At 42.8% G+C, this 22,147-nt stretch overlaps 1 protein-coding gene across 3 annotated transcripts in view; it reads left to right on the forward strand.

Annotated features, from left to right (window-relative positions):
• itga9 (integrin, alpha 9) overlaps positions 1-22,147 on the forward strand; it is a 127,769-nt gene that overhangs the window by 67,277 nt on the left and 38,345 nt on the right. For all 3 annotated transcript variants that reach the window (XM_061959430.1, XM_061959449.2, XM_061959440.1), the window contains 2 exons: positions 17,834-17,986; positions 20,521-20,597. In XM_061959430.1, the coding sequence (XP_061815414.1) occupies positions 17,834-17,986; positions 20,521-20,597 (230 nt within the window). The remainder of the gene's footprint in view (positions 1-17,833; positions 17,987-20,520; positions 20,598-22,147) is intronic.

Genomic DNA, 22,147 nt, shown 5'->3' on the forward strand with positions numbered 1-22,147 from the left:
TCTTTGGTGTAAATTTTGCTCCACAGTCTCATTTATAACCCATTTTTTGAGTCTGTCTGCAAGCTGTTTGTATGCAAATGAAACCACATCCCACCCTCTCCAAAAGTATCAGTTTATCTTTTGAAAATATACCGTCATTATATATCTTGAAGACGAACATCACCGCTATTTTTTTCCAGACACAGTTGAAAATAAACTTCATAAATAAAGTATAGATTCACCCGGTCACAACATTAGGCACACATGCTCACTGACCTATCGATTCAGAGCTGCTTAAAAAAAATCAGTTTTTTTTTACCAGCATTTATGTTACCGGTAATTCATGTTGCACGTCAGTGTTGTTATGTGAATGGCAAGATTAGATGAAAATAATACTTTATCCAACCCTTTCCTTGAAGTATCCTCAAACCAAGTAGTAACATTGTACACTTTTTTTCGGCTCACCCAATTTTGTATCGTGGACAAATAAAGACGGAAGTATATATTTTATAATATTTATTTGATAAACATAGAGCAGGGCACGAAACGGGAAGGAATATACTGAAGTTCCAGCAGCAACAGCTTCAGTATGTCTGACACAGTATGTCCAAGAATGACCACATAAGTACTGTATGTCCGTCAATCTGTGACATCACTGATTCCCTACTGTTAAAAAAATACTCCAAACCCCGCAGGCTGAGGCATCCAAAACTACGCGCAAGCTCACGTCCAAATCCATGAACCTTATGATTTGACGCTTTGGCATTGTTTAACATTAGTATCCAACATTGTAACAACATTTATCAGTCAGAAAAGATGGAATTCATGACATGTCCCTTTTAATTGTATGTTGTTGTTTGTGATATTTGGCATCCATTATGTTGGACAAGTTCTGAGGCACAGTTTATATACAAAAAGTGGATAATTATACATTCACACAGACAGGCGTAGGCAAACATAGCTGATTAGCATAAAAGCTACAGTCTCACACAACAGTAGGGGTTAGTAAAAATCATTTTTAAAACATCCAACTTCCAGCATCAAGGCTAGATTTTGTCCAACACACTTCCAATACAATATTGTAGGACCTCTGACATGTCAATGAAATAGTTGAAAAACAGTACAATATTTGACTTTTAAACCACAACAGAGACACAAAACAAAAATACAATGGCAACTGAATAATTTTAGCAATATTAAAAACCCGCTTTAACTGGTCACCCGAGTGTGGCGATAATGAGCTTCCTGTTTATGGATGTAGAAAGTTTATCACCATGTCGAAGGAAGTTAATCTCTCAATGCGAGGAAGTCTTCTAAGGGTTGTTTTCCATAACAGCAACATCATTTTGCTCGCTTATTAATTATTTCACAATAAACGTTCTGCTTCCTTGCTGAAAATAACAAAGGAAAATGTTTATTTGAATAGATATTTAGTTTCCTTTATTTATGAGCTCTGCTGCATTGGCGACCTGCCTCTCTTTGATTACCCGTTGTTACAAGCCCAAACTGCTTCCTTAAAAGGATCTCATCTGGGTTCTGCTTCCCTTTGTTTTTTGTTCAAGACAAGGTTTTGTTTAGTTTCTGCCGCCCTGCACGTGACTCCAGCCTCATCAGCCATGTAGCTGTAAAGATGAGTGAAAGGTTGAAAGGGAGGGCTGTGGATGCTGAGGATGACGGGTATGATTTGTTAAGAATTTAGGGAATGCAGAGGCAGTAAGGGTAAACTCTTTCTCCAGCCCACCTCTCACTTCTGCTACTGTGCTGCTAAGGGGTCATTTCCACAATTAAACCCTGTGATCCTGAGGATAGAACAGAAGGCAAATACCTCGTAGAAAATAAAACAATGTGGGAGGGAAAGTTGTGAGGAAGCACATCTGTGTATTTATAGGCGATTGGCAGGCTTTCACATTCAGATACCACGCAACACAACTGCAGTCAGCACTGGCACTGGATCAAGTAGTTGTTGATAGAACGAGGTAAAACTAACAACACTGATGATTTTGGTATGTTTAAGGAGTAAGCCTATTCCATCAGGAAAGTGAGGTACCTTTCTCTCCTCTATGAATCCCAGATGTGCTTTTCACTGTCCACATGTTGAATACCTTCTCTATGATGCATGTACGGCTATAAAAGTGGTGTTTACGTGAGTGTCTTTTTAAAAAGCTGCAAATTTGATACAGTCTCAGGAGTGTAGATGTACAGTATATCTTCTTATGTGCATCCTTGGGGTCTGGGTTGCGGGTCAGTTGTGTCCATTTTTTTCTTACCATGAACTATAGTCATTTGCATGTTGCATGAAGAGCAACTTATATTTATTAGACTTCACTCGTCACAGCTTCACGCGTGACAGTACAGATGGTTTCCTGTCCGTTGGGTATGGTCATCTGCTGTTCTAGCCTGGAGGAAATACGTGTTTGCTCATGGGACTCATTTCAACACACAGCCATACTGTAGCTCGCAGGCCTCGCTTTTGCAAGAAAAAATTTGATTTTGTAATTTTATGTTAAAAAACACAGTGCTATAGTGTGTTCTGTTCGGTGTAAAATAACCAAAGTGTAGCTGAACTTGTTTGTTCTGGTAATGCAGTGAACATAAAACCTCAGATGCTAGAACAGGTCAGACAAAAATGATTTTGGTCAATGTAAACAATTGCAATTAAAACAAGAACGTATACGGTCACGACCTGAACATGCAATCTACAAAACCCCAAACCAGTGAAGTTGGTACGTTGTGTAAATCATAAATAAAAACAGAATACAATGATTTGCAAATTCTTTTGGACTTATACTCAATTGAATACACTGCAAAGACAAGATATTTTATGTTCGAACTGAGAAACTAAATTTTTTTTTGTACAAATAAATAATCATTAACTTAGAATTTAATGGCAGAAACACATTGCAAAAAAGTTGAAACAGGGGCATTTTTACCACTGTGTTACATGGCCTTTTCTTTTAACAACACTGTGAACTGAGGAGACCATTTTTAAGCTTTCCAAGTAGTATTATTCCCCATTCTTGCTTGATGTAAAGCTTAAGTTGTTCAACAGTCCGGGGTGTCCGTTGTCGTATTTGACGCTTCATAATGCGCCACACATTTTCAATGGACTACAGGCAGGCCAGTCTAGTACCCGCACTCTTTTACTACAAAGCCACACTGTTGTAACACGTGCAGAATGTGGTTTGGCATTGTCTTGCTGAAATAAGCAGGGGTGTCTATGAAAAAGACCTTGCTTGGATGGCAACGTATGTTGCTCCAAAACCTGTATGTACCTTTTAGCATTAATGGCGCCTTCACAGATGTGTAAGTTACCCATGCCTTGGGCACTAATGCACCCCCATACCATCACAGATGCTGGCTTTTGAACTTTGCGCCTATAACAATCCGGATGGTTCTTTTCCTCTTTGGTCCGGAGGACACAACGTCCACAGTTTCCAAAAACAATTTGAAATGGGACTCGTCAGACCACAGAACACTTTTCCACTTTGTATCAGTCCATCTTAGATGAGCTCGGGCCCAGCGAAGCCGGTGGCGTTTCCGGGTGTTGTTGATAAATGGCTTTCGCTTTGCATAGTAGAGTTTTAACTTGCAATTACTGATGTAGCGGCGAACTGTAGTTACTGACAGTGGTTTTCTGAAGTATTCCTGAGCCCATGTGGTGATATCCTTTACATACTGATGTCGGTTTTTGATGCAGTACCACCTGAGGGATCGAAGGTCACGGGCATTCAATGTTGATTTTTTTCAGCTTTGTGTGCAGTGATTTTTCCAGATTCTTTGAACCTTTTGTTGATATTACGGACCGTAGATGGTGAAAATCCATAAATTCCTTGCAATAGCTTGTTGAGAAATGTTCTTAAACTGTTCGACAGTTTGCTCACGCATTTGTTCACAAAGTGGTGACCCTTTGCAAGTCATTGTATTCTGCTTTTATTTACGATTTACACAACGTGCCAACTTCACTAGTTTTGGGTTTTCTATCTTTGTGGGGACATAACTGGCCTCGACGCCTGTGCATGTCATTTGTATAATTGTTCTGAGATACAATAAGTGAGCAAAAATCATAAAAAGCACATTAAATATGTTTAGAAATACACACGACCAACACTTCAATTTGTATTTATTTGTCTTCTAATGAATTGCCTTGATTCATTAAGAATATTCTATATCAATTGTGGAAGCTCCTCTTCCATTAACAAATTGACTTTATGCACCAGGGACAATGTGCAATAACCCCTGAATAGCTCCTGTTTGTTTGGTTCGTGTCAGGTTCACTTGTGTTTTGATGGACAACAGTTTGTGGAGGTTATCAGGTTAATGCCCAAAGCTGGACAAACATCTCTCTCCACCACCGCCGCTCACATCAGACAGAACCAATGTTTGATCGCGTGTTGGATGTTTGTTGAAGTTTTTCAGAGCACACCACATACATCTGGTGTGAACTGGACTTTCCAATAACTCTAGGAAAGAACAAAGTGAATACTTTGCTGTCAGGTTTAAAAAAAAAAAAAAATCCAGACTAACAATTAGTACCTAAAATTTCATTTCACATTGGAGGTAGGAGGCTGATGTGGACACAATAGAGGCATAAATCCATATGTACAGTATGTACTGTACGTGCGGAATCTGAACAGTTGACGTCGTTGTGTGGCCAACAATAAGAGGAAAAGACCCGAAACAACATGCAGTAAAAATCTCCTGTTCACTTTGTCCTTGACCACTGACAGAGCAACAGGTGGCTGATAAGCAGTCTTCCTACGAGGTCAGGGATCAAAACATACTGGTACTAGTTGGGCCCTAGCATTCAAATCAGTTGCAACTAACAGCTGCATATAGAACATATAAACAGTGTTCCCTTGATTATCGTGGGAGTTACATTCCAGACCTTTTTGCAAAGTAGGTACGCTATTTTATGATTTAAATTAATAATGTATGCATCTTAGGTCGTTAAACCCTCCACACGCTTGTTATTAACCTTGCACCTCTGCTCTTAAACACTTTCCATACTCTTACATAATTGTAAAACATAACATTTGATATGAGTACACACGAAAGATGACTAAAGAATTAACTGCATGGCCATGAGACAAATGCGACGTCTCACGATGACGACGTAAATTACCATTGGCTTTTTCTGAGCAAGGAACAGTTAAGAAGAGTTCTTTCAATAGACAGTGTAGCCATCCTCCCTATATTATTTTTCTCCTTCTTTATGTAGAGAGTACATTCATTTATCGTGAAATGGCAGCCAGTAGATAGTAGCTTATAGCTAAGCTACCTTCCTTCAGCATGGCAATGAGTAGGTCCACCTTTTCTCTAATGGTATGCGCCATGCAGCTTCCTCTGGGGCTTGCGTTCTGTGCCAGGAGCCTTAGAAGGCGCAGATTGTTTGGACGACATCGCAGAGGTTAAAATAAATACAAATGTTCTCAGAAAAACAGCAGAGCTACACGGCTGAAGCTGAAGCATATGTACATTAGGCTCAATGGGGCTGAGCCAATTAGCTGCCAGGACAGAGAAAATAGTGCTCAGCCATCAACCAACAGTGTTCCGTGTACGATACCACGAGGGCAAAGCAGCTTCAATGAAAAAATAGCTGCCTGGTAATATCATACAGATGTTATAATGCATAATTATAAAAATATCCATTCATAATTTGAAAATCAGATATGCAGAATATGATAGTAAGTAAACCCCAAAGTGACGAGATGTTCAGCCCTTCACCAAAACCTAAACACACAACCTAAAGAAAAGTTGTTTGTTGTGCCCTTTGTATTTTTAATAGAATCTAGGACTATTTGTTTCAAAATAATGCATTGGAATTAGTAGAAAAACTGACTTTTTTGCATGTTACTTGAACTAGATTATTTTCTGCTTTCTGTTGCTGCTATGAATAAACCGCTCCAGCACGGAATGGAGGCATATAGTAGATCTTGCAGTTTCCTCCTTCAGAGATTTTATCAGAACTGTAATTAGAGACAGGGCGCCGCCTGTTTGTAAGGGTCTTCTGCAATGTCGGGACAGGGGTGCGAAGTTTAATACCCAAGACCCTCCATTGTTGTTGTGTTAAAAAACAGTTTTGCTTTCTGACACATTAATACTTAAAATTTCAGCTTCTAAATTTCTAACTGGATGCAATGTTGCTGTGTAAAAGTATCCTGCTTTGCTTAGTTCTGTAATCAATCAATCAAAGTTTATTTATATAGCCCTTAATCACAAGTGTCTCAAAGGGCTGCACAAGCCACAACGACATCCTCGGCTCAGATCCCACATCAGGGCAAGAAAAAACTCAACCCAATGGGATACAATGAGAAACCTTGGAGGGGGCCGCAGATGTGGGAACTTTGAACAGCTAGGGCTTCATCTGTGGTCACCTGATAACCTCTCCGCGCAGAAGAGGGGGGCAGAGCAGAAAAGAGACGGCAGATCAACTGGTCTAAAAGGGGGCCTATTTGAAGGCAAGGGTATACAAATGAGTTTTAAGATGGGACTTAAATGCTTCTACTATCAAAGGCACAAAATAAATGCCTGCCCCGATGCGTTTAAGTTGTAGGAGCTGTTAAACTGGCTTTTGCTTTTGTCTTGTCTTTTTTAACTATCTATGTGTGGAGTTTGCATGTTCGCCCTGTGCTTGCGTGGGTTTATCCTGGGTACTGCGGCTTCTCCCCTCATCCCAAAAATATGCATGTTGACCTAACTGTCCAGAAGAAGGGGAAATACAGTACTTGTTTACATACGTATTTCATATGTGTGCTGTGATTGACTGGTGAGCAGTCCAGGGTATGCCCCGCCTCTCACCCAAAGTCGGCTCAAATAGCCTCCAGCTCATCCATGTGGTGTTAACCTCTTTAAAATGATGTCAAAATAGATCATTTTAGTGACAATTATTGGGGTGTTTTCTTTTTTGAAGTGTGTCATAGCTTGGCGCCGCGTAGACATACGCACAGAGCGGCATGCCATCCGCGTTACTGGAAAATAGTGTAGTTAGATGAATAACAGTGTTTAATTTTGACTACCATTTCCTACTTAAGTCTCTTGGGAGCGATACCGACATAGACAGCCTTCATTAGATTGGGATTATTTCCGTGGTTTGTAAAAACTGGATGACACGTTTCCTACTCCTACACATCAGTCTAGCCTAGACTTCTCATGTGTTTAAACTGATTTCTGGGTTAGTGGTGCCACTCCAAACTCTTCTTACTTTTGGATTTTTTTTTGTCTGAGCTTGAGCTTCTTCAGTCATTGGTCGGTCATACAGTTTATAACCTGGAAGCATTTTTTCTCATAAATGCACGTCTCATTATACACATGCTAACCTTCGACAGGCTGGGTTCATTCATCACTTAGCTCAAAAGTTTTTTCCATTCGGGCTGTGATTCCCTGGCGTTTCGCCTTCCAATGAAAGGGCCTCAAGCTGCAAGTCATCCAAACGTCTATTGTCCTAATAAGGAGTAGTGTGTATATGTGTGTGTTTTCCTTGCAAGTTAATAAAGACTTCCCATGAGCATACTCCAACCATATGCTTTTGAGGGTTTGGCTGAGGAGCAAGGAGCTCTTGTGCATTTCAGGCAAGCATGAGGCTTTTGAAGATCAGAGACCCTCGCAGTCTGACGTCACTTCTCATAGACCCACTGCGGTGGAGCTGCACTATTAGCCCGAGGGGTTGGTCGCTTGGTTTGTTGCCAATATGTTGATCAGATTAACATACAAGCTTCTCGGGAAATACAAATGTGGAGTTTTGGAAGGATCTAGTCGAGTTTCACGGCAAACATATATGTGTGTAATAATGTGTGCTCTCCAAAACATGATGGCTGTGAGTATAAACATAAACACCAAGATTTGGCTCAAACTTTGTTCCACAGCGAGCTGATGATGTCAGTAAAGCTTTGTACGCTGGCTGTTTTCTTTCATAACACACTGAATAGGAAGCGTGCTGTGATTTCATGAATATATAGGAGAAGTCTGTATGGAACGAGACATAAAAAAAAATACAACTGTGGTAACATGTAGATTTGTCATGTTATATTTGGGAATTTACAGTAAAACCAAAGCATAGCGGTAAAGAAAGTAATTCCTGCTGGGTTACAGTGTGACTGGAAGCATTAATAAGATGAGGTCAAATGTTGAGTGTAGATTACAGTTGCCATACCTTTTGTAATGTGCTATATTTTCATATGTTCAAACTCATTCTTACCCCCTTGGACACTTGCACAAGAAGGTGCTCTGCTTCTCTCCTTGGATTCACACTAGCAGTAGCAGGACTGAAACTAGTCATCGTGCTAAATAGAGTTTGGAGACACTTTTCTATCATTTCTGGTAACAAATGCCCCCAATTGGAATTCATGCACTGTATGAGCATGTTAATGAAACCAGGAAAATGTAATAGCGCTTTGAAGGACTCTTTCACATTAGTGTAATTGTTACACCATATAACGCTATATTTTTGTATTTTGTCATGCCACGTTTAACACTACAAACAATCAAATATCTGATTAGGTCAAGCAGTGGTGTACAATTATCAAAAATAATGTTTATATGGCCTTTTTTTTTTTTAGACTATTTCATTACAAATGTTGTCACATTTACACATGTCAACCCCCAACACTATGTTTTACCTAACATAATTAATAATTGTGATTAATAATCATAATTTGAGTATTGATAAAAAATAATTGTGGTTATTAATTTGGCCATTCAGCCCTAATGCTCACCACTTCACGGAAAACAGCTTTGTGAAAAAGCTGGCTCTGCTACACAACTTAAAGAAAACCCAGAGCTCTGCTAACAATCTACAGCATGGGTGTCAAATGTACTGCCCACTGGCCTTACAGGTTATTTCTGGCCCGCAAGATGAGTTTGCAAAGTATGAAAAGGAGTTGTAATTTTTGAATGAAAGAAACTGCTGTTCTAAATGTGTCCACTAGATGTCGCAATAGCAATTATTTGTATTCCCTGCCGACGGAGCACCCATGACTTTAGAGAGTACGGAGCTATGTGCCGTGTGTCAACACTTACGTGTTTGGACACTATGTACTTATTAGTGATAGTATACAAACTGTGAATCGTTACATTCATGCCTTGATTGTCAAATATGTAGCATGTGACATTTATAAATAAATAAATGATAAATGGGTTGTACTTGTATAGCGCTTTTCTACCTTCAAGGTACTCAAAGCGCTTTGACACTACTTCCACATTTACCCATTCACACACACATTCACACACTGATGGAGGGAGCTGCCATGCAAGGCGCTAACCAGCAGCCATCAGGAGCAAGGGTGAAGTGTCTTGCTCAGGACACAACGGACATGACAAGGTTGGTACTAGGTGGGGATTGAACCAGGGACCCTCGGGTCGCGCACGGCCACTCTTCCACTGCGCCACGCCGCCCCTATTTATACCAAAATAAATGCTTTTGATTATCTGTACATTTTGTGTTGTACTTATGACTGCGGACACATTTTCTGGGCGGACATAAACATGCTGAAATAATATGTATCCCCTTCTAACTTCATGTGTGATTAATGACATGAGTCCAAATTCATAAGTTGTGTTGTAGATGATGATACATATGTACAGAATAAACCACATGATGTAAATGAGTAAATTACATTATTAACATCCTGTAATTGGATATTGATATTATTCATTTAATCTTCTAATAGATTTAAAATTAACACCAATGAGAGCATTTTAAAACTCTGACTCAATTCCACCAGTTATTATGATGAACATTTTCACATCATTTATTCAGAAAGTATAAATAACGACAAATGAAGATAGAATACTATTAACCGCAAAATGTACCGTATTTTCCGCACTATAAGGCGCACCGGATTATAAGGCGCACCTTCAATGAATGGCATATTTCAAAACTTTGTTCATATATAAGGCGCACCGGATTATAAGGCGCACCTATGCATCCATTAGATGGAGCTGCGCTAAAGGGAATGTCAACAAAACAGTCAGATAGGTCAGTCAAACTTTATTAATAGATTACAAACCAGCATTCTGGCAACTCTGTTCACTCCCAAAATGAATAAACAGCTGTTTTATTATTTTCCCCGAGGTAAAGTCAGTGACGTGGTGTTTTGTTTATCTTTTAACAACAGCAAGGTATAACAGTAGTGCAACATTTATATCACATAGTGGAAGGGAACTTTTCCCTGATTCAATAAACAGGTAAAAAACAGTGATACTGTTACGGTAAATCAAACGTTAGTGCAATCAAAATATAGTAACACTCGAAATAGTGCAGAGCAATAGCAATATATCAATAATTCAACGTTGCTGAAACGTTAATGTCACACAACACACAAAATAAACATGTAAAGCTCACTTTATGAAGTTATTCCTCATTCACGAATCTCTCGAATTATTCTTCTTCAGTGTCCGAATTAAACAGTTGGGCGGATACGGCATCCAACATGCCCGGGCTCCGTCTCGTCGAAGTCGTCATTAATGGAGTCAGTGTCGCTGCTGCTCTATTCCCGTGTTCTACTGCGTGACTGATCGTCTTAAGTTTAAACTCTGCGTCGTAAGCGTTTTCTCTTAATACATTTTCAGAATGTGCTTGGTCTATTTTAAAACAAAGAAAACAATCGGAAGTTGTCTTTATTTTTAAGTTATCATGCCATAATTTTACCAGTCCAGCCTACTTTGGAATAGATTGTGGCCCCTGAGCTAAAATGAGTTTGATCCCCCCTGATCTACAGACATGGGAGCTGTAAGTTTGATTATTTAGTTGTTGTTGTTTTTTTTAATTAATCTGCAAAAGGCTAATTTCCAGTTTGAAGGCGGCATTTTATACTTCCAATACACTATTGTGGAAAAATTACTTTACTATGAGGCCTTTTAGTGACATGCTCACTTTGTTGACTACATTTTATTAACTGAAGTCATGGTACCCCTTGGAGGGAAAAAAATGTCAAAAAGTCGCCTCTACAAGCCGTTCTTCCTGAAGCAATGGACACGTCTTACTTCCTCTCGTGCCATGTTTACATGCTCTGTCAGCCAGAATTAAACTGCCATTTAATGGCCAAGGTTAAGTACCATGTCAAAGGGGATGTCAAAATAATCTAGCAACCAAAAAACCCCATTAAAAGTCTGACACGCTCCACTTCCTGACCTAAAGTTTTTGTGCCACATATTATGTTGCCGCTAACGCCACAACCAGGCAATACATCTAATCAATTAATAATGCAGCTTTAAAAAAATTTAAAAAATAGAATATTGATAGGGACAAGCGGTAGAAAATGGATGGATGGATGGATGATACTTTATGTCTTGGGCTCGTTTCTATGAAAACAAGCTTGTTTATTAGTATGTGACAGCAACATGTGATTTAAAAGAAAGAAGCTAACTTCCAGAATGCTGTTATCTGTTGGATTAACACAAAGGCTGCCTTTGAGGTAAGAATGGTTGCACGCATTCTGTTTAGTGGCCGCAGTTGTGTATTTGAGGGTGTCAGCAGTCAACACTGTGTGCGGGTATCCCTTTCAGTTGGTGCTCAGGAATTCTTCAGTTGCATACATACAGGATGTAGCCACAGGATCAGAGGGTGTGGTGGCAATTGGCAGCATTGATCAAGGGATAACTGCAGAAGGCTCGCTGAGTATTAGTGGGAGTTAACATACAGCCGTCTGGTGTTTCTCTTTGTATCTGCAAAATAATGGCTGTTCTGTTAAAAAAAAAAATATATGGAAATCCCTCAACAGCAGAGCCGTTTAATAGAATCATTATGCCATTTAGTGGTACAAAAAAAGTTACTCCTTGCAGATGCAATTGTGCAAAAACACAAAATGTCAAGCCATTATGCCCCCCTCACCCCCTCTAAACTCTCACTTCTCATGTGGCTTGTGAAAACGTGAGATAAGCACGGGGAGTTTAGGGGCTGCAGAGCCGAGCAATGAACTCTCAGGGGGGTTAGTTCAGTCAGGGGACAGCGGACAGGGGCCATTTGAAGCTTTCTGGTTTCGTGGCTACTGGGGTGGAGGCTTTTGCCGCCAAGTCTGCCGCTACTTCTTATGTGCTGACTCCCGACTGTGGTCATGTTACCATGTTACCAACCTCCAGCTGAGCAGCAGCACAGACAGAACAGCAGACTCTCTGTAAGGCCAGTGATTAATGGCAGACTGAACTCTGGTGTCTCTGGCCAGGCCGATTTATTATGGACACTGGTGCTGGTTGGTGTGTGGTTATGCCATGTGACATAAAATGTATTAGATTTTGATCAAGAGTGGTGTAATATCAATCCAACCATTGGTGATGTAACCAAAGGGAATTTAGGCAAACACTAGGAGATGAAATCCTCACAGATTCTGGGATTCAAACCCCGAAATGAATTGCCGTGAGGCAATTATGATAAGCACTCTCCGACCCATCCATCCATCCATTCATCCATCTTCTTCCGCTTATCCGAGGTCGGGTCGCGGGGGCAGCAGCCTAAGCAGGGAAGCCCAGACTTCCCTCTCCCCAGCCACTTCGTCCAGCTCCTCCCGGGGGATCCCGAGGCGTTCCCAGGCCAGCCGGGAGACATAGTCTTCCCAACGTGTCCTGGGTCTTCCTCGTGGCCTCCTACCGGTCGGACATGCCCTAAACACCTCCTTAGGGAGGCGCTCGGGTGGCATCCTGACCAGATGCCCGAACCACCTCATCTGGCTCCTCTCGATGCGGAGGAGCAGCGGCTTTACTTTGAGCTCCCCCCGGATGACAGAGCTTCTCACCCTATCTCTAAGGGAGAGCCCCGCCACCCGGCGGAGGAAACTCATTTCGGCCGCTTGTACCCGTGATCTTGTCCTTTCGGTCATAACCCAAAGCTCATGACCATAGGTGAGGATGGGAACGTAGATCGACCGGTAAATTGAGAGCTTTGCCTTCCGGCTCAGCTCCTTCTTCACCACAACGGATCGATACAGCGTCCGCATTACTGAAGACGCCGCACCGATCCGTCTGTCGATCTCACGATCCACTCTTCCCTCACTCGTGAACAAGACTCCGAGGTACTTGAACTCCTCCACTTGGGGCAAGATCTCCTCCCCAACCCGGAGATGGCACTCCACCCTTTTCCGGGCGAGAACCATGGACTCGGACTTGGAGGTGCTAATTCTCATCCCAGTCGCTTCACACTCAGCTGCGAACCGATCCAGTGAGAGCTGAAGATCCTGGCCAGATGAAGCCATCAGAACCAAATCATCTGCAAAAAGCAGAGACCTAATCCTGCAGCCACCAAACCGGATCCCCTCAACGCCTTGACTGCGCCTAGAAATTCTGTCCATAAAAGTTATGAACAGAATCGGTGACAAAGGGCAGCCTTGGCGGAGTCCAACCCTCACCGGAAACGTGTCCGACTTACTGCCGGCAATGCGAACCAAGCTCTGACACTGATCATACAGGGAGCGGACCGCCACAATCAGACAGTCCGAAACCCCATACTCTCTGAGCACTCCCCACAGGACTTCCCGAGGGACACGGTCGAATGCCTTCTCCAAGTCCACAAAGCACATGTAGACTGGTTGGGCAAACTCCCATGCACCCTCAAGGACCCTGCCGAGAGTATAGAGCTGGTCCACAGTTCCACGACCAGGACGAAAACCACACTGTTCCTCCTGAATCCGAGGTTCGACTATCCGGCGTAGCCTCCTCTCCAGTACACCTGAATAGACCTTACCGGGAAGGCTGAGGAGTGTGATCCCACGATAGTTAGAACACACCCTCCGGTTCCCCTTTTTAAAGAGAGGAACCACCACCCCGGTCTGCCAATCCAGAGGTACTGCCCCCGATGTCCACGCGATGCTGCAGAGTCTTGTCAACCAAGACAGCCCTACAGCATCCAGAGCCTTAAGGAACTCCGGGCGGATCTCATCCACCCCCGGGGCCTTGCCACCGAGGAGCTTTTTAACTACCTCAGCAACCTCAGCCCCAGAAATAGGAGAGCCCACCACAGATTCCTCAGGCACTGCTTCCTCATAGGAAGACGTGTTGGTGGGATTGAGGAGGTCTTCGAAGTATTCCCTCCACCGATCCACAACTTCCGCAGTCGAGGTCAGCAGAACACCATCCGCACCATACACGGTGTTGGTAGTGCACTGCTTCCCCTTCCTGAGGCGGTGGATGGTGGTCCAGAATCGCTTCGAAGCCGTCCGGAAGTCGTTTTCCATGGCTTCCCCGAACTCCTCCCATGTCCGAGTTTTTGCCTCCGCGACCGCTGAAGCCGCACACCGCTTGGCCTGTCGGTACCTGTCCGCTGCCTCAGGAGTCCCATGAGCCAAAAGAACCCGATAGGACTCCTTCTTCAGCTTGACGGCATCCCTCACCGCCGGTGTCCACCAACGGGTTCTAGGATTACCGCCACGACAGGCACCAACTACCTTGCGGCCACAGCTCCAATCAGCCGCCTCGACAATAGAGGTGCGGAACATGGTCCACTCGGACTCAATGTCCAGCACCTCCCTCGTGACATGTTCAAAGTTCTTCCGGAGGTGGGAATTGAAACTCTCTCTGACAGGAGACTCTGCCAGACGTTCCCAGCAAACCCTCACAATGCGTTTGGGCCTGCCAGGTCTGTCCGGCATCCTCCCCCACCATCGCAGCCAACTCACCACCAGGTGGTGATCGGTAGAAAGCTCCGCCCCTCTCTTCACCCGAGTGTCCAAAACATGAGGCCGCAAATCCGATGACACAACTACAAAGTCGATCATAGAACTGCGGCCTAGGGTGTCCTGGTGCCAAGTGCACATATGGACACCCTTATGCTTGAACATGGTGTTCGTTATGGACAATCCGTGACGGGCACAAAAGTCCAATAACAAAACACCACTTGGGTTCAGATCCGGGCGGCCATTCTTCCCAATCACGCCTCTCCAGGTTTCACTGTCGTTGCCAATATGAGCGTTGAAGTCCCCCAGTAGAACGAGGGAATCACCCGGGGGAGCACTCTCAAGTACTCCCTCGAGTGAATCCAAAAAGGGTGGGTACTCTGAGCTGCTGTTTGGCGCGTAAGCGCAAACAACAGTCAGGACCCGTCCCCCCACCCGAAGGCGGAGGGAAGCTACCCTCTCGTCCACCGGGTTGAACTCCAACATGCAGGCTCTGAGCCGGGGGGCAACAAGAATTGCCACCCCAGCCCGTCGCCTCTCACTGCTGGCAACGCCAGAGTGGAAGAGAGTCCATCCCCTCTCGAGAGAACTGGTTCCAGAGCCCTTGCTCCGACCCTAATTAAATTATTGCATATAAAGTATCGATTTTCAAGCAAAATTAAAAAAGTACAAGAACTGATTTCCCTGCACCTTCGGGTCGGGGGATGGGCTCTGACTGTTGTTTGTGCGTTTGCACCAAATGGCAGTTTGGAGTACCCGACCTTCTTGGGGACCCTGGAGGGAGTGCTGCTTAGGGACTCCATCGTTCTACTGGGTGACTTCAACGCTCACGTTGGCAGCGACAGCATAACCTGGAGGGGCGTGATTGGGAGGAATGGCCTCCCCGATCTGAACCAGAGTGGTGCTATGTTATTGGACTTCTGTGCTAGCCACAGTTTGTCCATAACAAACACCATGTTCAAACGTAAGTGTGCCCACAAGTGCACATGGCACCAGGACACATTAGGTCGCAGGTCGATGATCGACTTTGCAGTCGTTTCATCAGATATACGACCGCATGTCTTGGACACTCGGGCGAAGGGAGGAGCTGAGCTGTCAACTGAGCACCACTTGGTGATGAGTTGGATCAGGTGGCTGGGGTGGATGCCGGACAGACCCGGCAGGTCCAAACGTTTTGTGAAGATAAGCAGGGAATGTTTGGCAGAGGCTCCCATCCGCCAGATCTTCGACTCGCACCTCCGGCAGAGCTTAAACTGCTTTCCGAGGGAGGTGGGGGACATTGAGTCCGAATGGGCCATGTTTCGTACCTCCATTGCTGCTGCTGCCGATCACAGCTGTGGTCGCAAGGCGGTTGGTGCCTGTCATGGCGGCAACCCCCGAACCTGATGGTGGACACCAGTGGTAAAGGGGGCCGTTAAGCTGAAGAAAGAGTCCTACCCAGCATGGCTTGCTTGAGGGACTGCTGAAGCAGCTGACAGGTACCGAGAAGCCAAGCAAGCCACGGCCTCAGCGGTGGTGGAAGCAAAAATGGGAGGAGTTCGTTGAGACCATGGAGCAAGATTTTCGGTCGGCCTCAAAGAGATTCTGACAAACCATCCGACCCCTCAGGAAGGGGAAACAGTGCCCTGTTCACACTGTGTATAGTGGGGGCGGAAACCTGCTGACCACTACTGGGGATATAGTTGGGCGTTGGAAAGAATACTTTGAGGATCTCTTTAATCCTACAGACACACCCTCCGTAGGGAGGCAGAGTCCGAGGTCACAAACGCGGACATGTCCATCACTGGAGCCGAAGTTGCTGAGGTAATCAAAAACTGCCCAGTGGCAAGGCCCCAGGAGAGGACGAGATTCGCCCCGAATACCTCAAAGCTCTGGATGTTGTGGGACTGTCGTGGCTGACACGTCTTTTCAACATAACGCGGAAGTCTGGGGCGGTAAATAATATAGCTGCTCTGTTGTAGTATTCCCTGCAATCTTATTGGTTGGAATATAGATTGACAAACTCGTAGAGTGTGTTGTACTGTACAATATTGTGCGTTTTCAGTTTTAATACCGTCATCACGATGTTTCCTCTTTGCCATTACTGGTACAACACAAACGTATTCACTTCGATGCTCACTGAGCTGAAGTCTTACCTAATGATGGTTTGAAGCGTTTGTGCTACTTTTTCTGAAAACATTTTAGTTTGCACTGTATTTATTTATCTTCATTAAGGATTGACAATTAAATATACTCATTTTTTGACACAACTCAGTGTTGTAGGCAAGCATACAATAAAGTCAAATCATCACTAAGGCCGGCTCTTTATCTACATGCTGCACCATTTCCCAAACCAGACTCAAATCGTCTGTTTTTGTCTGTTCATGTCTGTTCATGTCCTGCACTAATGAGTGCCGCATCCTGTTAGAACTCTCTCGCTGGTGATGAGTTGGGTGGATTCCACATTCGTGATATGTTCAAAGGGCGAGACTGGCGGTGCGCCTGTCTGAGCCAAGAGGATGGGTGGCTAATGGAAAATGTTGTGAAAATGGGCAAAAGTTACCATACGTGAGGCCCGGAAACAAAGACTGTTTTCATTGTTGTTGGCTGCCCTTTGATTAGATTACCGATGAAGCTTGTGCGTGTTTATGCTGTTGACTTTGAGACAGTGTGTCCTGACCCGTGCTTTGTGCGTAACCGACAGAAGAGATGAAAGAGCTTTCTTGTATTATTCTGTCATCTAATGAAGATATGAGGAGGATTTGATCACATTCTGCTCTATTTTCATTCTTTCCGCCTGTTTCCAAAGCCCATGCCAAATCAAACTGTTCTTTTTTTGGTTTCTGATTAAAAGGCCAGATACTTCAATATTTCTCAGGCTTTAAAACCATCAGGTTAAAAAACTGCTCAGTTTACTGAGACCTGTCATCAGTGGCCCTCCTTGCAGTTACTTTTTGCTAAATAAATGGCTTTATAGTTGTGTAAATCATACTATAAAAGCCATTGTGGATGATCGTCTATTGCAACCACTAATGTGGGTCGAGCTCTGTGATTTGAATGCAATCAGACTGAATTACTTAAATACAACAATCATCTTATGTCTGGGGGAGTTGTGTGTAGTGCTTATCCCAACTTTGCATTCTGTTGCTATCCTGAAATATTATTATGAGTAATAGTCATAATATGAGTAGTTGTTATTACACATATTCTACTCACTTACCATGCATTGTCATAACCAGGCCAGAATTGAATACAACAAACATTTATGCTTCCAACAGAAAGACGCAAAGGACGTGTTCACGGCCATCGCATTTGAGGTGGCATACAGCTTGGGGAAGCATGTACTGACTGGACACCAGGAGCGAGACATGCCCGCCCTTACCCCGGTGCTACGATGGAGGAAAGGACAGAAGATTGCAGTGAGAAATGAGGTAAAACATACTTCTATTGAATATTTATCCAGCGCATAAGGCCTGGGATAACATTTGACATTTTAGCAGTTCTGAACACAAACCTGCAAAATGCACTCAATAGTGCCCCCCTATAAATACATATTTACAATTTTAACATTCTTAACATGCATTAAAAGTCACCAAATTTTTCAGGCACTTCAGGTTTGGCAAAAAAATATATATTTTCATGTTCCCTAACACAAAATATTAACATTCACTCTCTGGTGCCCCCTTGTAAGTTAGAAAAAAATTGCCTCAGCCACCAGTTTCACATGTTGTCAAAAAACCCGCTGGATATGTCTATTATCACAGGACACCCGTAAAAGTCTCAAGAACCTATATTTGCAAACAAACAGTAAGTCTGCCATCTTGGTTTCCATCAGCCATTTATAGGCCAAAAACAGGGGTAGTACTTTAATTCCTCTTAAGAACTTTGACCAAATGCGCTGCGGTTAAAATGACAGATACTAGAAGGATGGGTGATTATGAAAACTCCTTAATCATAGGATGTCGGCATGGCGCCGACCTTTGATCTGATGGTCGGCAACAAAACGTAAAACGCTAATAACCCGGCTCCACAAATTCATATCTTGATCATAATTGTTACAATTGATGATGATGGCACCCAAAAGTGGGTCAGAGTCTATTCATATCTATTTGTGGTGGGCGAAGCCTGGCGGCGCCAACTGCTCCTCCTCGCTTCTTCACTTTAGATCAGGGGTGTCAAACAAAACAGAAGGATTTTTGATCTTTCGGCGGACGGACAGCCTGTTGAAGCGCAAAGTTTTCAGGTTGCGTTTTCAGTTGCAATTGGTGAAAGCACGGATATTACAGATGTTTCACAACTGACCATATTTATCTGCCGAGCCGATGACACTTTGACCGTCATCGATGAATTCGTAGAGTTGGTGCCAATGACGGATACCACAACAGCAGATGATAATGATAAATAAATGATAAATGATAAATGGGTTATACTTGTATAACGCTTTTCTACCTTCAAGGTACTCAAAGCGCTTTGACAGTATTTCCACATTCACCCATTCACACACACATTCACACACTGATGGCGGGAGCTGCCATGCAAGACGCTAACCAGCAGCCATCAGGAGCAAGGGGTGAAGTGTCTTGCCCAAGGACACAACGGACGTGACTAGGACGGTAGAAGGTGGGGATTGAACCCCAGTAACCAGCAACCCTCCGATTGCTGGCACGGCCACTCTACCAACTTCGCCACGCCGATGTCACTGCACCCGTCCACGCACTGGACAAGGTCGGAGTGGGCTGGTCCCGCACTGTCAGTTTGGCTACAAATGGTGCGTCCTCAATGATTGGAAAAAAAATCAGGTGTTGCGACAAAGTCCAGAGAGAAAATACAGACGGCAAATTAAAGACATGATTTTTTGACTTTTCACTGTATTTTGATGGTTTTACCAGTCCGGCCCACTCGGGAATAGATTTTCCTCTATGTGGCTCCTGAGCTAAAATGAGTTTGACACCCCTGCTTTTGATGATCGGGTCTCTTTCCAAACTTATATGAGGCTTTAAGGTCGGGGTCTGATATTGTCCCTTATATTTATTTTCACATGCTCCATTCTTCCTGAAATGTGTGATGGTGGGTCGGGGCATTGAGAAAGACATGACTGCATGACTGCCATGGCATCATTATCGCTATGCGTACCTGCCGACTCGCATAAACCATGTGGTATGCGGGGGTGCGAGGGACCGTTCAGTGCTGCTCACAGCTTTAATATTAATATTATAATTTAATAGCATGTTTTGGCAAGTCTTAATCCTGTCCTGTTTACCCAGGAAGTGTGCTTGTATACTATGGATTACTTTGCTCGAGCAAATATTCCTTATGTGAAAATCCTTTATAACTGACATCTGTTCAACCAAACACACAAGTTGAAACGTTTGCAGTTTAAGTACGGTATCAAAGCATTGATAGATTATAATTGCAAATGATGACACAATCACATACACCCACTGATGTGCAGTAGTATACCCCAAATAGTTCCCTTCATGTTATTTATAATGTGACATTGTAAAATTGAATTCTGCCCACCAGCCGATTAAAGCAAAGAGCACAAATTGAAGTTCAAATGATGTGGTGGTTACCAGCTTATTATTGTCTGTGTTAGCTTTTCTTGAGCGGAATCCGAGAGACGGATTCATTTATTTTCACTCTACCACCTCTAACCTGGCCCACATGTTTCCAAGGAAGGGTGCATTTTTTTTCCAAAACTGAAGGGATTTACAACATTTCAGCACCTAGAGAAGCCATGAATCTGAAATTCATCAACTACATCAAACTTTGATCTGCATGAGTAAAGAAAGACTGATGACAATATGAGGTGCAGTGGAGTAAATAATCATGATTTATGAGAATAATGTACACATTGTCTTACATCAGCACAACACTGCCCTCTAGACTGAATAGGAAGTCATTGTGGGATGAGTCGGGGTCTCAGACAGCATGAGATCACATGAACTTTGTGTTTGCTCCTCAGACTTGGTTTGAGAAGAACTGTCTGTCAGATGACTGTGCTGCTGACCTGAGACTCCATGGGAAGCTGCTACTCTCTGGGTAAAAAAAAAAAAAGTTTCTTCCTTATTGTTGGGTTCATTCTCTGTTTTTGGACCTTTGCTGAGAGAAGTCATCAGCTATGTGGGTGTGGGCCATGACACATGTTTGGAGGGTATCCATATGTTTTTCCATTGCACAGGGAGTTCCCTCTCTTTTATGGCGTATTACTTTATTCTAAACACTCACTGATGGTCTTTTGGGTTAAAGAAAGAGTTTTAGTCGATAAAACAGCAACAGGTTCAGCTTTTCTTAAAATCACTGGTAGCATCTTTTTAAGTACTCTCTTTCAGAGACAATCATTTGCGGAGGTAGGTAAATTGTATAAAGATCCTCGGACAGATGTTTTCTTTTCTTTTACTTCTCCATCTTTTTTTTTCTTCATAAAAAGGAGCGGAAACCACCTGTTGGATTTGGAAAAAAAAGATTCAGTACTTCCACAACCTGCAGCTTTCTGAAAGTATTTTAAAAAAGAAAAACACTTGCTCTGACCTCAGTGAGTCAAGTATTAGTCATTGCAAAGTGTATTTTATATTTTCTGGTCCCAAAAGTTAAAAGGGGACGATTTAAAAACACCTCCTTGTGGTCTCGATCTCGAGCTTTATCTAGTGATACGCCAAAAAATCACTTGATTAACATACAGTGTGTTAATGCCTTTTATTAAAACACTGTGTTACTGTGTTAATATTAGATATACTTGTTAGATACAACCTCTGCCTTGTTTTTAATGAATACTACGCCAACTACGCTACTGTTTTTTAATGTTGGTCATTATGGTGGTACTGGGAGAGCCGAGTGTTTTCTGAGGTGGTACTTAGTGAAAAAAGTTTGCGAACCATTAGTCTAGCTAGTCGGTATTTAATATGCTTTGGTGTAAAATGTGTGTGAAATATGTTCCAGAGTTTCATTTGTAACTCGTTTTTTGAGTCCGTCTACATGATTCAGGTTGCAATTGAAACTACGACCACACTCCAAAAGTATCATAATTTATTTTTTGAAAATATACACTGTTAGATTTATGTCTTGAAGATGGACATATATAATATATAGAGTCACACTACAACACTGCATCAAAAAGTTGCTTTTAATAGCATTTATGTCACTGCATTCATGCTCACAAAAGTAGGTATACCCCTATCTAATACCATAAATGATTTGATTATAACCATGGCATTTCATTATTACTTAAACAATAAAGAAGACAGGGCATAAATTGGAAACATATTATACTTGTAAAATTAATGTAATTATTTTTAATTATTTTTAAAAATACATATATTTTTTAAAATCATTATACACTGTAGCAATTTAATGTTCAATCTTTAACAATCATTTTGGAGTACATGAGAAAGTGCAAAGTAAAACGCACTTCTCTTTTACCACAAGGTCATTTATGAACAAGTGTATCACACCATCCAGCAGCAACAGAACCAATGTTGTAATAATAGTATTAAGGAAAATGCTGAGCAAGCATTAATACTGGCGATGAGTAAATTGTAAACAAAAGTATGGCAAGTGTAACACGCATGAGTAGCACAACCATCACTTTAAAG

The sequence above is a fragment of the Nerophis lumbriciformis genome, linkage group LG02 (assembly GCF_033978685.3).
Source record: "Nerophis lumbriciformis linkage group LG02, RoL_Nlum_v2.1, whole genome shotgun sequence".
NCBI classification, from domain to species: domain Eukaryota; kingdom Metazoa; phylum Chordata; class Actinopteri; order Syngnathiformes; family Syngnathidae; genus Nerophis; species Nerophis lumbriciformis.